The sequence below is a fragment of the Callorhinus ursinus genome, unplaced genomic scaffold (assembly GCF_003265705.2).
Source record: "Callorhinus ursinus isolate GAN/ISIS: 27379988/994484 unplaced genomic scaffold, GSC_fseal_2.0 scaffold3, whole genome shotgun sequence".
Classification (NCBI taxonomy): Eukaryota; Metazoa; Chordata; class Mammalia; order Carnivora; family Otariidae; genus Callorhinus; species Callorhinus ursinus.
This window is the reverse complement of record NW_027397065.1, coordinates 8,084,525-8,100,759: the sequence shown is the minus strand read 5'-3', so window position 1 is coordinate 8,100,759 and position 16,235 is coordinate 8,084,525. Positions and strand designations below refer to the sequence as shown.

General features: G+C 37.0%; 1 protein-coding gene across 1 annotated transcript; it reads left to right on the top strand.

Annotated features, from left to right (window-relative positions):
• Positions 1-2,303: 2,303 nt before the first annotated feature.
• LYSMD3 (LysM domain containing 3) lies at positions 2,304-16,181 on the top strand. The gene is made up of 3 exons (XM_025866771.2): positions 2,304-2,527; positions 6,274-6,536; positions 11,866-16,181. The coding sequence occupies exons 2-3, from the start codon at positions 6,282-6,284 to the stop codon at positions 12,526-12,528; spliced, it is 918 nt and encodes a 305-aa protein (XP_025722556.1). The 5' UTR covers positions 2,304-2,527; positions 6,274-6,281; the 3' UTR covers positions 12,529-16,181.
• Positions 16,182-16,235: the final 54 nt, after the last annotated feature.

Below are 16,235 nucleotides of genomic sequence, written 5' to 3'. Positions count from 1 at the left end.
TGGATGCTCTATGAGGAAGCTCTTTTTAAGCACTGTATCCCCAACGCTTTGAATAAAGGTCTTGCATATACTTTTCCTCTAAAGAAAATTTGTTAGATAAATGAATAAATAAATCAGAAAACATAGACTAACTTCATTCTTTTGAAGTTAAACATTAAAAACCTAACATTACATTATTTAACGTACAAGAAGTATCTAGTCTGCTACTGATGAACATTTAGAATATTTTCAGATTTTTGGCTATTACTGTAGGAATGCTTACATTCCTGAACACATCAAATTTTATACATATGTAGCTCTAAGTGAATCCAAGGTAATTACTTAACCATTTAATAGTTCAACTGCATTTTTAACTTTGATAGATATTGCCAAGTAACACTCCTAGCCAGTTGCATCAATTTATACTTTCATTACAAAACTGTTTTTATTCTGGAGCAAATCACAAAACCTGAAACACACATTCCTAGAAACTACATATTCTCTCATCTACGGCCTTTAAATGAAAACTGTGTCAGATGTGATCTCAAAAAACTGAAAATCCTTTTGGCTTTGCTGAGCTCTAGGGACATCCTTTTCCTCAAAGGCAAAGTACTTGTTCCTATTGGCCTGCTTTTTGGAACTTGGCCAAAATTCATGGCTAACTGATTCCTTTGTATATTTTAATAATAAAATATAGTTCTGTTATTGTCTTTTTATAAAAAGTTCAATAACTGCAATTTGTTAAACATAAATAATTCAAGAACATGCAGATATCACTGAAAGAAATATTTATAGAAAGGAACCAGGTAGCAGTCTTGTAGAAGTGCTTGAAATTCTATCACTCAGGCTCTCACATGGATTCCACTGCCTACTGACATTAAAATAAGAAAAGTAACCTACATGCAGAAAGAAGGTTGTATTCACATTAACATTCATGAAGGCTGAGCAGCTGAAGCCGTACATATCAATAGGGAATATATCTTTTGTCTACTGATGAGAAAATGTCTCAGTGATAAATGGTTACAGACGGGTGTCACAAGGGCAACAGCACACAGAACAGCGACAACAAACTTAAAAAAAAAAGTCTTCTGCAGTTCTTTTTGTAGTATTGTGGACGGCAGTGCCTATCTCCTTAAATAAAAGAAAAAAATTCGGTGCAGAATTCCTAACCTTTACTGAAGGCACTTCCCAGCAAACAAAAACACACTCTTTGAAAGTAATTTAAAACAGAGCTTCAGGGTCTTCATGATGCATAAATATTCAGATATTCTGAAAAGTGCTCTGCACTCTGCATCTCAGCTGTTTGGGTCCAACATGTATATCATCATAAGACAGCACAGTCATCAAACTGCGAAGTCTGTAACGTCAACACCAGGGAAACATTAAGCACATCATTAAAATGTGCTTTACATCATTTACATAAATTCAAACACATTATCAACCTCATTTAGTAAATTTGAGAAAAATAATATATGAAGTCATGAGTTTGTTATCTAACAAACTTATCTCACAGACCCTAACAGTGACTACCAGTGACTTTCAGTTAATTTTTAAAACCGTGAGTTAGTGCAGCGTTGATGGTATAGTGGTGAGCATAGCCGCCTTCCAAAACCAAGTGAATTAACAATTTGTAGACAGCCTTGTCTCCTTGGGAATAGGAAGCCTGAGAACCAAAGCCCGAGGGCAAAAATTTCCCAGGGCCTTACTCTAGGTGGCTCACTTTCCTCACCTATAAACAGAAAGACAAGCAACCGTACCCCGCCAGCCAAGGACTTCTTTCCAGTATTTGGCCTCTTCTGCAAGTCTAGAAGCTTCAGCAGGAAAACTAATAAGCACAGTACAATTTGCTAAAACATGGATGTCAACACTGAGCTTCTGGGCGTCCTTCTCCACCCTACAGAAACCTCCAGATGCAAAGCAAGAAGAAATGTACAACAGCCCCCGTCAAATCCTTAAGAACCTCCCTCCTCCCGACCCCCCACCGCCGTGTATTTTCTAGATAGTCGGCCAACACTGTGTGGACGAAGGACAAAGGTGCAGCCCGCCAGGCGCTCTAGAGCGCGGGGTTAGACCCCGAACCTCTTCCTCCGAGCTATTCCCCCGGGGATGAAGGGGCGGGGCAGAGGGGGAGGAGACAGGGGTGGGGCTGGAACTCGGACCCCCGCCAGCGGGCCCTGACGGCATCCCTGCGCCTGCGCTCCTGGAGTGGGCCAGTGGTTGGGAAGCTCCCGGGTCTGGTCTCCACCTCGCGTTCCCGCCCTCTGCCACCTTCCCCGCCCCTTCCCACCTCCGCCCTCCTCTTCCTCCCCCACTCCTTCCCACCTCCGCCCACTTGACGCGATGACGCACGGTAGGTTTGCGGACGTGGCGGCGGCGCACGGCCCAGAAGGCGGAGACGTTGGCGGCGGTGGCGGGGGCGGTGGCGGTGCCGGCGGAGGAGGGGGACTGCCAAAATCGGAGCGTTGGCCATGAATTTGCCTGGGACAGGAGCCGCGGCGGCGGACCTGGCAGCCGGCTCCTTGTTGCGTCCTCGCTGCTAACAGAACAGGTAAAGATGGCGGCGAGAGGTGGGGGGGGTGTCCCCGTCCCGGCCGGCGGGATCGGGCCCTAGCTCTGCCCTCGCTGGAGATGGCGGGGAGCCATCGGCCGCAGGTGTAGCCGGGGCGGCCGGGCAGGGCTCGGATCCCGGCCTGCATGGAGACCCTGAGGCAGGGGAGACCTTCGCGACCAAGCCCACTGAAGCCCCTCGTTACAATCTCGGGGAAACTGAGGCTCAGAGGAAGGACTCCTACCTGCCATATTCCCAGATCAACGCATTTACAACCTAAGCACTATATTTTCCCCACAACTTACTGTGTTGAGTAAATGCTGACGGCTTCTCGTCAGCACTGTCCACCATGTGATGGTGTAACATAAAAATCCGAGATCATTGCAGGGAATAAACAGGGAAATGAAAAAAACTAGGTGTGTGGAATGGAGAGGGAGGGAATTTTTAAGTTTTTAAAACCTGAATTGGCCCTGGCGGATACAGTCCCTGTGAGATTGTCTTAGTGCTGAACTAGCTTGTGCCCTATGGCCCTTTTATTGCTCTTGCTTAAGGAAAGGCAAAGCGAAACACCCAACAACAGTTTCTGCAAATTATGAAGGTGTTTGGGAAACCATTTTCGGTTACAGAGTGAGCTGATGAACGCCTTAACAACGTATCCATTGGTAATTTTTGCGACTCTTTGTAATCTAGATAGCATGCAAGCTTTTTTCAATTTTCTTAAGAGGGTATTCGTGCTTTTTCCCTACTCTAAGAATTAAGACAGGTTGAAGAAAATGAGCCAGATGACTTGAATACAATGTACTTTCTAATCTGTATGGTTGGCTTAGATAATTATCTGCTTGAGTCTAGCTTTCCACTTCGACTGGAGGCACAACCAATTCTTGATTATTCAAAAACAATATCCAGTTTGTGGTATTCTTCTGCCTCCATTTCATTACACAGGAGAGTGAAAAGATAGTGAGATGAAGTTCTACTCTTTAAGTGTTATTTAGCAATGTACCATGGAGAAGGTTTGACATAAATATGTGAAATGGCTTTGGGCATTGTTCCGTGAATTTCAGCTGTTCTAAGCCAGTTTGGGATTCTAAGAACAAGTTATTAGGGGAAAAAAGTCTAAATGGGTAAGTATAGCCACATGTAAATTGCTGTATACTAAGTGGTTCTTAACTTTTTAAAACCTGGACCCCTTCTGAGAACAGGAAAACAAATACCCCCCCAGAAAAATGTACATAAGTATAAAATTTTGCCCACAACTCCACAGGATTCACAGACATTTCCTACACTAAAAATACAAGATAGAAAAGACTTGGTTAAATAAGTGGAAATAAAACTGTTATCTATTTAAGTTGAAGGTGAGATACTTTTTCAACTTTTTGAGAATTAAAAATAAAGCATCCTTAATTTATTATGGTATTAAAACAAGATTAATCTTTAAACTTCTTAGAGTTGTCACTTGGTTAGAACTCCATGAAGGAATAGGTGTGCCCAGGACTTCAAAACTGCTTTAGAGATGAAAAATGTGAAGGGGCCCCAGGGTGGTTCAGTCGGTTAAGCGTCTGCCTTCGGCTCAGGTCATGATCTCAGGGTCCTGGGATTGAGCCCCGCATCGGGCTCTGTGCTCAGCAGGGAGCCTGCTTCTCCCTCTCCCTCTGCGTGACTGCCTACTTGTGATCTCGCTCTCTGTCAAATAAATTAAAAAAATCTTTAGAGATGAAAAATGTGGATAGCTTTCTTTAGTTTGGTGGCTGTGAATTGAGGAATCACAGTTCATGGTAATAAATAGTAGCACCCTAAGGGGTGGGGATGGGTGAAATAGTTTGCTTAATAAATAGTTATTAGTTATCTATGTTATCCTAATAGAAAAACCCTTGAGTTTTTAAAGGATTGCAAGTGTTGCTGTAGAGCAGGGTCAGAAACTGGTTTTCAGGGGTTGGATTCAGTGATATGAAATAGTTCATAAATGATACGTATGTGCCTACACGCAGAACGTAATCTGTTGTCATCCATATTACAAATTCAGACTTTTTGGGGGGGTTTATGTTTGTTTTCTCTTTTTCACTTGGTATTTGTAGCATTTACAACTGAACTAAGTCCTTCTTTAAGACAGCATTTGAGGGATGCCTGGGTGGGTGGTTCAGTCAGTTAAGCAGACTGCCTTCGGCTCAGGTCATGATCACAGGGTCCTGGGATCGAGTCCTGCATCGGGCTCCTTGTTCAGTGGAGAACTTGCTTCTCCCTCTGCCTGCCGCTCCCCCTGCTTGTGCTCTCTCTCTCTGACAAATAAAATCTTTAAAAAAACGATGCCATTTGGGTTTGTCTTCCATGACACAGTGTTTTGATGGTTTCTTCCTCTTCTGTATATCTCTTTCTAGCTTCTTTGCAGGCTGATTTTCCTTCACTGATACCAAATGTAGCAGTTCTTCAAGGCTCAGTCTTGGCCCCTTATGCTATATTTTCTTTAGGTAATCTCATCTATACCAACACAGTTTGTTTCTATCTATGCACGTGAGCTGTGAAATTATATTTCTAACCCTTTCTGAATTTGCCTATATAACCCACTTGGCTATTTGACATTCTCTGGGGCTCTCTTAGAGGAATTTATAATCATAGTCCAGCACCCCTCCCCCCGCTTTTCTTCCAGTGTTCCATATTTTAGAGAACGGCATCACCATTTACTCAAGTGATGCAAATCAGAAATCTTGACATGATCCTTAACTTCCTTCCTCTCTTCATATCTCAGTCACAGTATGAAGTCTTAAATATTTTATCTCCAAAATGCCTTTTAGTACTTGTCTACTTCTTTCCATCTTTCTCAATAACTGAAAGCGATCTACTATCCTTTTTTATGTAAACAATTAATATGAAGCTAGCACTGGGAATGTGGAATTAGTTTTTATATGTTTTTGTTTTGTTTGTTTTTAATGAGAACAGGTCAACTTGAAGGTGAATGGAGAGGGCATATGCAAGTAAACAAAAAGTATTCATTGATGTATGCTTTTAACTTAAGTCAGTGTTCAGTCTTAGAGTGTCTTTTCTGAAGTAGAAATGAATGTAGTGACCTAAAATCTCTTAAGTCTTTATGGACCATAAATTGAGTTGGACGAGGACTTTGATAAAGATTGGTGAAAAGCTTCTAAGGAATAAGAATCCCTGGTTTAGGGCAAAATTACGACCTATATAGAAGCCACATACTGTACTAAATATAAATACTGAGGTAAAAAAAAATAATGAAGTCATTGTGATGGAGGGAGGTAGAGAGGTAGTACAAAAGATATTTTAATACCACATGCACTTAAAATGCAGAACAAGCCAGAATATTTAGATTCATTAAAGTGTTGTGTTTGTACATATAAAACATATACTTTGAGTCCATCAGAACTATAAATTATACATATACAATCACAGGTTTTTAATACATAATACAAAAAATATTTCCTAATTTTATTCATATACTCAGAATAAGTGGAGCTTAGTTTTTTGACCTTAAAAAAATAGCAATTTACTTTTTTGAAAATGTTTATCACCCCCACGTTTTGTGATACATGGCCTATAAGAATGGATTAGCTCTTCCTCCTGTCCCGTTGCCTCTGCCGCTGATACGTTAATTGCACTTTAACATCTGTAAAACTTCAACCTAAATTTTTAAATAACTAAAATCATTTTTTTTAAGTGTCCTGAATATAAGATTCATGTAACTCGGGTAAGTGGATCAGGTACATTCCAAAGTTTTCTTCTTTCCTCCTCAGATTTTGACATGGCAGGGAGACATCAGAATCGTAGTTTTCCTCTTCCAGGAGTTCATTCAAGTGGTCAAGTACATGTATTTGGAAATTGTACAGACAGTGATGTGTTGGAGGAGGATACTGAAGTGTATGAGCTTCGATCCAGAGGAAAAGAGAAAATCCGAAGAAGTACATCAAGAGATAAACTTGATGACATTATAGTATTAACAAAAGATATACAGGAAGGAGATACTTTAAATGCGATAGCCCTTCAGTACTGTTGTACGGTAAGTTTTCATTTGATTTTGCATAATGCTGTCCAAAATAATTTGTTCATTAGCACAAACTGAAATAAGTTCTGTGCTCTTTTTCTCTTCTTTTTCCCTTTCTTTCCATAGAAATCTGTATTATGTTGGTAGCTGTTAACTTTCTACACTTTTAAGTGAATACTTGAATTTCTGTTTATTTCTAAATCCATGATTCTGTTTTTAGTATTGAAAACACCCAAATGTGTTATCTTTTCTGCTTACTCAAGTTGTAAAAGAATATAGAAATATATAAAGAAAAATTTTTCTCTGCCTCAACTTCCTGAAATAACACACTTTGGTGTGTTTTTTTCCATACCTTTTTTGTGCTTATAAAAACACTGTACATATGGGGTGCCTGGGGGGCTCAGTCAGTTAAGCATCTGCCTTTGGCTTTGGTCATGATCTCAGAGTCCTGGGATTGGGACTCCCCTGCAACAGGCTCCCTGCTCGGGGGAGTCTGCTTCTCCCTCTTCCTCTCCCTCTGCCTGTCTCCCTGCCTGTGCTCTCTCACATGCTGTCTCTCTCTGTCAAATAAATGAAATCTTAAAAAAAAAAAATACACATATATGTGATACATAAATATATATTATACATAAAATACTTGGGGTGTTAGTGATTTTGTGTTCATGTTTTTTAAAAGATTTTATTTTTATTTGAGAGAGAGACAGAGCATGAGCAGGGGGCAGGAGGCAGAGGGAGAACCGACTGAGCCACCCAGGCACCCTTGGTGATTTTGTTTTTAAAAATTGGTTTAGGGGCTCCTGGGTGGCTCAGATGATTGAGCGTCTGCCTTCGGCTCAGGTCATGATCTCCACATCCTGGGATCGAGCCGCATCGGGCTCCCTGCTCAGCGGGGGAGTCTGCTTCTCCCTCTCCCTCTGCCCCTCCCCCTGATTGTGCGCGCGCGCTCTCTCTCTCTCAAATGAATAAAGTCTTTAAAAAAAAATGAAAATAAAAAAATAAAAATTTGTTTATACTATGCCTGTTATGCTTCAAGTTGCCTTTTTCATTTTCTTAGTATATCATGGGCATCCCTCATTGTCTTACAGATCTAACTCATTTTATATAGCTATCTAGTATTGCATAGTAGGGATGTGCCGTAATTATTAAGCCGTTCTCCTATCACATAGTCAGGATTTTCTCCCATGTGTTGAATTGTGTCGTGAATATCATCACAACTATATCTTTAAACGGTGGTACCTTTATTTCTGTGGAAGATTCCCAGAAGCAGGATTGATAGATAGAAGGAAAGGTATATTTTTTATTTTAATAATATTAAACTCTGTTTAAACCGGTTTTATATCTGTATCACTATGTCCATCTTGCCTCCTTAGCATGGAATCTTTTCATGTGAACACATTGATCCAGAAACCGTTAGAACATTTTTCAAACTTTTTGTTCTCATACTCCCAGTAGAATTTTGAAATGTATGTATTGTGTATCTCCTTGCACATTTTAAAGTGAGCTTAAATACTTGCTAATGACTTAAAGGATATAATTCCCAGAACGTTGTCAATATTGATATTTAAAAATATGACTGTTAGAATACTCTTTATATGCACTAAAAAAAAATATATTTATTTTAGAGTGCACAAGTGGGGGGAGGGGCGGAGGAAGAGTAAGAGGGAGAACCTTCAGACTTGCCCCTGAATGGAACCCAGAGCCTGAAGCCGGACATGGGGCTCTATCTCATGACCCATGAGATCATGACCAGCACCAAAAGCAGGAGTCAGATGTTCAACTGACTGAGCCACCCAGATGCCCCATATGTGCTTTTTTAAGAGTGAAATTTTTATCTTTCCTTTTTCTCTTTGATTAATGTTTTCATCCTCCCCCACAGTCTTTTATGTTTTTGTACTTGAAAGCCTTTTATTGGTTACCTATTATAGTTCTCTGCAGTAGAAACATACATATTTATAAATTTATTTATATAAATATGTGTAAATTTAAATTGAATTTTAAAAAAATTTCCTATGACCATGAAGTTCTGTGTATTATTTTTCTCTGAATAATTACTGCACTTCAGTTGATCAAAACAGATATGACATATTTTTATTTGAAAATTTAATAAAGTATTTTATTGAAACACATTTCTTGATGAGGTAAGAAGAGCTGGATTTGGGTTTTTTTTTTTTTTTTTTGCAACTTGTTCAAGTATGGCAACACTATTTATTATTAGGTCATAATAGTTGTGTGATAGCCATGTGTGTAAATAACCATGTGAGTACATGTTTGTAGAGACGTTACAGAATGTGCTTTAGAAAGTAGAGAAGTAAGTTACAGAATGTGCTTTAGAAAGTTGACAGAAAGTAATCAAGATTAAAAATTAGGGGGAAAGCTAAAATTATCAAGGTGGAGGTCCAGAAGAAGAGTGTGGTCAGGTAGTTTTGTTAGAGAAAGACATGGGTTTTCCTTAAAGAACCTGATACATTGTCTTAGAAAAAGAGAAATTTGAAATGCCATCTGAATGATTAAAAATAGGTCATATTTCCAATGAGGTGAAAAGGAAAAAGTATATGACTGTATGAGTATATGAGGAGAAAGGTATACGACAGTGATGTGGAAGGAGAAGATAAGGGGAACAACAGACGAAATTTAATAGGTGTTCCACAGATGAGTGGCATAGACTAATGGGAAGAAGCACGTTGAGATAACTGAGAAGTTTGATCTATGTAGTAAGAACACCATTCTAAGGATTTAAGGAGTGCTGCAAAATGGTAGGGAAACCTGCCTGGTGCGTTGGAGGGGACCCAGTGAGGACGTTAGTGGAATAATTCAAGTGAAGATCAGGGTTTAGACTAAAATATGTGTAGTAAGGCTAGAGAAGTTTACAGAAAATCATTTGGGGGTATTCACAAGATGTATCAGCTGATACCTCATTTTAAAATGAAGAATGATGAAAGGGCAGTTAGCTAACATTAGAGGAAAGAAGGCATTGTCCACAGTAGGGAAAATTGATATAATAGATTTAGGGAGTTAAGCAATGTTCCCTTTTGCCAGGAGCTCAACCAGCAAAAAGGATGATCCTTACAACAGGATTTATCACTTTAAAAATTGAGTACTTAGTGCTGTATTCCTCTTATAAATACTTAGTTTTAAAAATTACTAAAAATACGCCTGTCATAAAACAGTGACAAGAGGACAAAGTCCAAGGTTGGAATCCTAAATGCAACCAACGAAGTTAGTATAAAAGAAAATACAGGGATATTCAGAGTGAGAACCAAGGTAGACTACTAAAACTTGGAAGCCTGGTTCAGAAAGAGTATGGAGTAGTTATTAGTCAGAATAGACAATACCAAACAAATGAACATTTAAAGAGAATAGGGTCAGACTTTGGGGTTTGTCAGTGAATCTTCATTTGCCTTAAGAAAAAAAGTCTTGAGGTTGTAAAACTTGAAAGCACCCTTTTTCTTTACTGTCTCCTCTAGTTACTCCTTAGCCCTCTCACCATCCTCCCACACATACACTTCCAGGGAACTGATTTTTCCAGGAATTCTCATTCTTCAGTGGGCTTGATCAGAAATCTGCAGTTTATCAGTTCACTACTCCTAAAAACCCTCTTTGTTTGACCTCCTTGATTTTGCATCTTTCTGATTTTTCTATTAATATTATACCAAATATATTAAATATAAATATTAAATGTTATAGCTTTTATAATACTATATATCGCTATTCTAAATGCTCATGTGTTTTAATTTATTAATCTTTGCAAAACCCTATATGGTAGGTAGTGTTACTACTGTCATTTTACATATGTAGAAATTGAATTGCAGAGAGATTAAAACAACTTGCCCCAAATCATATAGCTTAAAAATTGTCAGAGCTGTCCTTCAAACCCAGATAGTCCATACTTTTAACCACCATCATGTATTGCTTTCTTGGCCACTCTTTTTTTCTTTTTCTTTTTCCTTTTTAAATTTTATTTTAAAGTAATCTCTGTACCCAACATGGGGCTCGAACTCACAACCCCGAGATGAAGGGTCATACACTTTCCTGTTTAAACCAGCCAGGCGCCCCTTAGCCACTCTTTCTTAATCTCCTTTGTAGATTTTCCTATTCAATATACCCCTCAAATGTTGGCATTTCTCAGAGATCTTTCATATGTCACCTTTTTCTCCCAGCCTTTTTTAGAGAATCTGTCTACTCTTGTGACTTCAATTACCATTTTTGCTGGTAATCCACAAATCTGTATTTCTACCTGAGATCATTCCTCCAAATTTCAGAGATATCTATCAACTGTCTGTTGGATAGCTTCTACTTAGAAATTTCAGTCACCTCAAAGTCAACATGTATAAAATCTGTGTTTATTTTCTTTTCTCCCTCTAGCGTGTTCCATATCTTAGGAAATGATATCATTTTCCATTGAGTTGACCAAGCCAGAAAAGTTTTATCCTAGACTCACTTTGCCTCTCTGACATCAATCAGGTGATAAATGATCAGGGCTTAGGTTAAAGCACTGATAGAAATCATGAATGGGATTGATCACTTAAAGATGGTGGGAAAGCCTATCATTATAATTGGTAATCTGAGGAACACTCCCATGCTCTCCCTCTTGACAGTGGCAGATGGATAGGATATGCAGACAGTTTGAGAACCATATAATCTATAGGGAAAGCTTATAAATAATGACTGATCTTGGGGTCATTGAACAATGCACGAACACTGAGAAGTTCGGAAAAAATGTCATCAGAAGACAAGTGAGGGAGATAAATTATGTTACCAATTCTAAGGTGCATGTTTTTTTTCACACATTTTAACATCTTTGAAATTGGAATGGTGGTATTCTCAGTATTTGGTGTTTTCCGGGGTTTTTTTTTCCCTTAATGATACGTAAAATAATGGCACATCTTTAGAGTTGATGGCATCTGAATTTTGATAAAATACGGTAGTTTTAGTTGGGTAAGTTGACATTTGCCTACACTTTAATTGCCAGACTGGAAGAAAGAAATATTTGTAATCATTCCTTCCCAAATTGTCTACAAACAACAGAAAGCGTGATATTTGTGTATGATGTACAAAGAGAAATATCAAAGGATCCCAGAATCTACCTAAATACCTAATATTAGTGTTAATAATACATGGGTGATAGTAAAAAGTAATTAGTGATTTCCCAAGACTGGTAGATCAAAAGTGATGTAGAACTGTCATCCACAAAATAAAATCTCTCTGGGTGTGATAACTTAATACTGCTAATAATTAAGCTCAACTTTTTTTTTCCCCCTTCCAAAAGTAACTGGGATGAATGACTATTACCTCTTTTGATGGAGAATTCAGTTGAATGTTGCTGTTTTCTTTTTTTTTTTAACAGGTAGCAGATATCAAGAGGGTTAACAATCTCATCAGTGACCAAGACTTTTTTGCCCTTAGGTCTATCAAAATTCCAGTTAAAAAGTTTAGTTCATTGACTGAAACACTTTATCCTCCAAAAGGAAGACAGGCTTCACGTCCTTCATCTATCCAGTATGTTCCAGAACAACAGGAAATTTTACCAGCTAACGATTCTCTTTCTTCCACTGAGTCAGCTGATAACTTTTTAAAAGAAGTAGATCGAGACATAGAAGAAATAGTAAAATGTACAGACACCAAAAGAGAGAACCTTAATGAGGTGGTATCTGCTTTAACAGCACAACAAATACGTTTTGAACCTGATAACAAAAACATTCAACGTAAGGATCCTTATTATGGAGCAGACTGGGGAATAGGGTGGTGGACAGCTGTAGTGATAATGTTGATAGTAGGTATAATAACGCCAGTATTTTATTTGCTGTATTATGAAATTTTAGCTAAAGTGGATGTTAGTCACCATTCAACAATGGATTCTTCACATTTGCATTCAGGAGTGACACCCCCATCACAACAGAGAGAAGTGGAAAATGGAATTGGTCCAACTAAAGGAATACCCTTTGGCCAACATGATCATAAACTACATCATCAAGATTCTCAGTCACCTGCTGCTCAACACAAAACATAGCAGTTAGCTCATAATTACGGTGTTAATGATCATGTGTATCTGGAGTGTGGTGAATCAGTTACCTTCAATAACCACTTTAAAGGCAGAAGTTAGGGAGACTGAAGATGCTCTTGTTTTTCACCCTTCTTTTTGGAGCCAGTTGCAAATAGATTGAGTATAAATTCCTACAGTTGCTAGTTGTTGATATTGAGAGTTGTAAATCTATATCTTGTATCAGTGCTTAAAGCAAAAATGAATTTAAATATGGGTCTAGGAAGTTCTTAACTTGGAAAATGCATCATTTTTCTTATTCAAGCCTGGTTATGTTTAAATTTTATTTTTCAAGTAATTATTTTTTGGTTTAAGGTTATTGTTAAATATATTAAACAAAATAAAATTTATAAGCCCCCAAAATAATGTGTTATGGTTAGGAAGTTGCCAATTGGTCACTAGAACACTGGATTAGGTCAAGACCTAAAAGTAATCTTTGTCTCTTAAAGCTCGCTGCCTCTGCTTCTGTTTTTAAGTGATTATATTTGCCTCTGTTATTTGAAAGCACTTTTGTAATTCTTTAATGAAAAGTGTTATATGAATTAGCATTATTTAGGAAATAAATCCTTACATACTGTGATAATTTGTTGCTGTGTTACATGCAGTAACATGCCTTAATTACATTTAATGCCTTATAATATTACTTTATGTAAGCTAATACAATTTTTAGAATTCAAGTTAAGGATTATTTCAGATGGTCCAATTTATGTGGCCTATGAAAGATTCAGGCCATATAAATTTGTCTCCACCTTCACTATCAAGTGAAACTTCATAGGGTTAAAACAGATTTGTGGCTGCCTCAGGTCTTCAGGAGAAAGTGGTTCTTTAAGCAAAAGCAAAGGTACAAGAGACCTTTTGTATTAACAATAACAGACAAATTATTGATCTGTTAACCTATATTTTTCAAAGAGAAAATGTCCAACTTAGACCTTTTTTTCCCTCTGAACTATAGCATCAAATTGGGGAACAGAGGCCACAGGTGTGTGGATCAGCTGAAAGGGCTTGATAGTGCTACTTCCTAAGATTTGCTGGGGATCAGACAGTCTGGCTAAATAAACATCATTTGCATACTGATTTCCATCATTTAATTTCTTCAAGTATGTGTTTTAAAAATGTAACCAAATGATTCATTAGAAGAAAGATTTGGTGGAGTCTGGATTGCCTGTTTGTGTGTAATAAAGTATGTACCTTAAGTTATACAATACCACCTCATTTTCTGGGCATTATTTCCTAATTTTTAATGTTTCGGGTTTTGATCAGTCATTTTGTATTTCCAACTCCAATACTGATTTAATAAAAAGGGGGGGATGAATAAGTACATATGGTAAATGAGGTTTCGTGTATACTTTCAGGAGCAAAGTATCATAAGAAACAGGACAAAGAAGTCAAACATTAAAGCCCTTGCATGTATCTGAGGACCTTAGACAATTAATGAAAAGTGTTAATATGGAAGTTGTAGCAAAATCATTTTTTGAGTAAATCTTTTAGTTTGGAATTTTAAAAACTGTCTTAATGTGCCTTGGCATGTTGGAAAAAAGGTATGATCTTTCTAATTTACACTCAGTGTTAACTTTGTCAGTTTACATTGTATTTATTATGCCTGCTGAAAAATCAAGTTTTAGGGAAGGAAAATGATTGGATTATTTTAGGGTAGAATGAAGAACTTTGTTTACATCAAATTGATGAAGTAACAGTCAGTGATTCCTTTTTGCTAGTGCTACTTTGAAATTGTGATAGGTCTGAGTTCCAAAATAAGTACCTTAAAGTAGTGAAGTGTACTATATGTATTTGAGTAAAAACCATTTTTGTCTTGCAGTGTGTCCTCTTTCGCAAAGGAAATATAAAATCCTTATGATACAATCAGGCAGTTTCCTTTTTCTATATATTTGAATTCTATATATGTCATATATAGAATTTTAGATTCTAATTTATAATGGTCATTTAGAAAAAAATTTCCTAAGCATTTAATAGATCTAGAATAATTTTACCTTTTAAAAAGTACTAATATACATCAAAATTTGTAGCAAATTACTTTGTAAAACTTAATGAGTTATTTGATATTGTGCATTTTAATCGTGTTGAAATCCTTATTTGAATTTACTTGGATGCTTTATATTAGAAGGTATATGTTATATATATGCTAACAATTGTGAATCATAGCATTTGGTTCACTTAAAAACTTGAGAGTTGTAAGTGAAGAAAAATTTGCTATTTTTAGGGCAGATTATCTTTTTTAAGGATGGGTACAAATGGTTAAGGTTGTTTTGAACTATTGAATGACATTTAAAGCTTTTGCCATCCTACTCCTAGAAAATTATGGGATTCATCTCTTCAAAAGATAGGTTAAAATGGATTATATAGTCTGCTGACCACATTAGAATTAGAAAGAAGACTAATGTTAAATGAACTTTTCCAAAGGACTTTGTGTTTTTTAAAGCTTTTCTTTTTCTGAACTCTACTTGCTTGTTCAGCAAAAATTCTTTAAATGAACCACTACTTACTAATTAGTTCTTTTTAAGGTATCTATTTCTAAAATTACCTTGTTGGGAATATGAAGGATGTTTCAGAAATATCATGAAGCACGGATCCAGTCAAAGCGTTACAGGGTAAAGGTGGAGTTTTTAGAAGTCTGTTTTGAAATGGTGCATTATGATCGGTATCATTCTTATTTTGAATTACAACAACGTTGCTCAGGAAATCAGTATTTTTCTTCCAAGTATGTGCATATTGCACTGTTAGATCATAGAAATATCTGAATGCTTTATTTAATTCTTTTTATGTATGCAGATACTATAAATCTTTTAATGTATTTTATACAAAGGCAAAATGGAATTGTAGAACAATGTTAGCATGTACATCTGTAAAACTGGTTTTTAAAACTTTGTCCTTATTTTTCCATATTTTAAAAGATATGCAAAATGTAATAAAGTTTTTATTTTATTATTCAGTCTAAAATGGAAGCTGAATTTAATTGAATAAAAGCAAAACTTTTTCCTCTTTTAAACTATTTGATGTAGAGATAACTATGTAAGGTAGATAGAATTGCCAAAGGTTTACCAATTCATATTTCCCCCTTGTTATACAGAAAATCCACTGGATTATTTATAGGACATAAATGAAAACAAATTTCAGATGGGTGTTCTTTGGATGTTCTTCGATATCAGGGAAGACGACTTTAAAAGGCATGGTCCATGGCTGCTTAGCAAGTTGTCGGTCACATATTTAGCAAAATGCTCTGTATGTAAATTTTATCATGAAACAAACTTTCCACTTCAAACATATTTTTCAAAATTACCGGCAGCAAAAAGAACTGAAAAAGTTTTTGAAGTTTTTATTTAATGGAGGAATTGTGATATAATTATTTTTTTTCCTTAAAATTGTATTTAAACTCATTTTTTAATAAGTTGTATTTTTTTAAAGATTTTATTTATTTGAGAGAGAGAGAGAGAGAGAGCAAGAGAGGGAACACAAGCAGGGGGAGAGGGAGAAGGAGAAGCAGGCTTCCCGATGAGCAGGGAGTCCGATGCGGGGCTTGATCCCAGGATCCCGGGATCATGAACTGAGCCACCCAGGCGCCCTTAATAATAAGTTTTTACTAACTCCAGAGCCTTTAAGCATATGGAGGCAAATACTAATATTACACTGTCTGCCAAATCTCTTAATTTGTTAACATGACT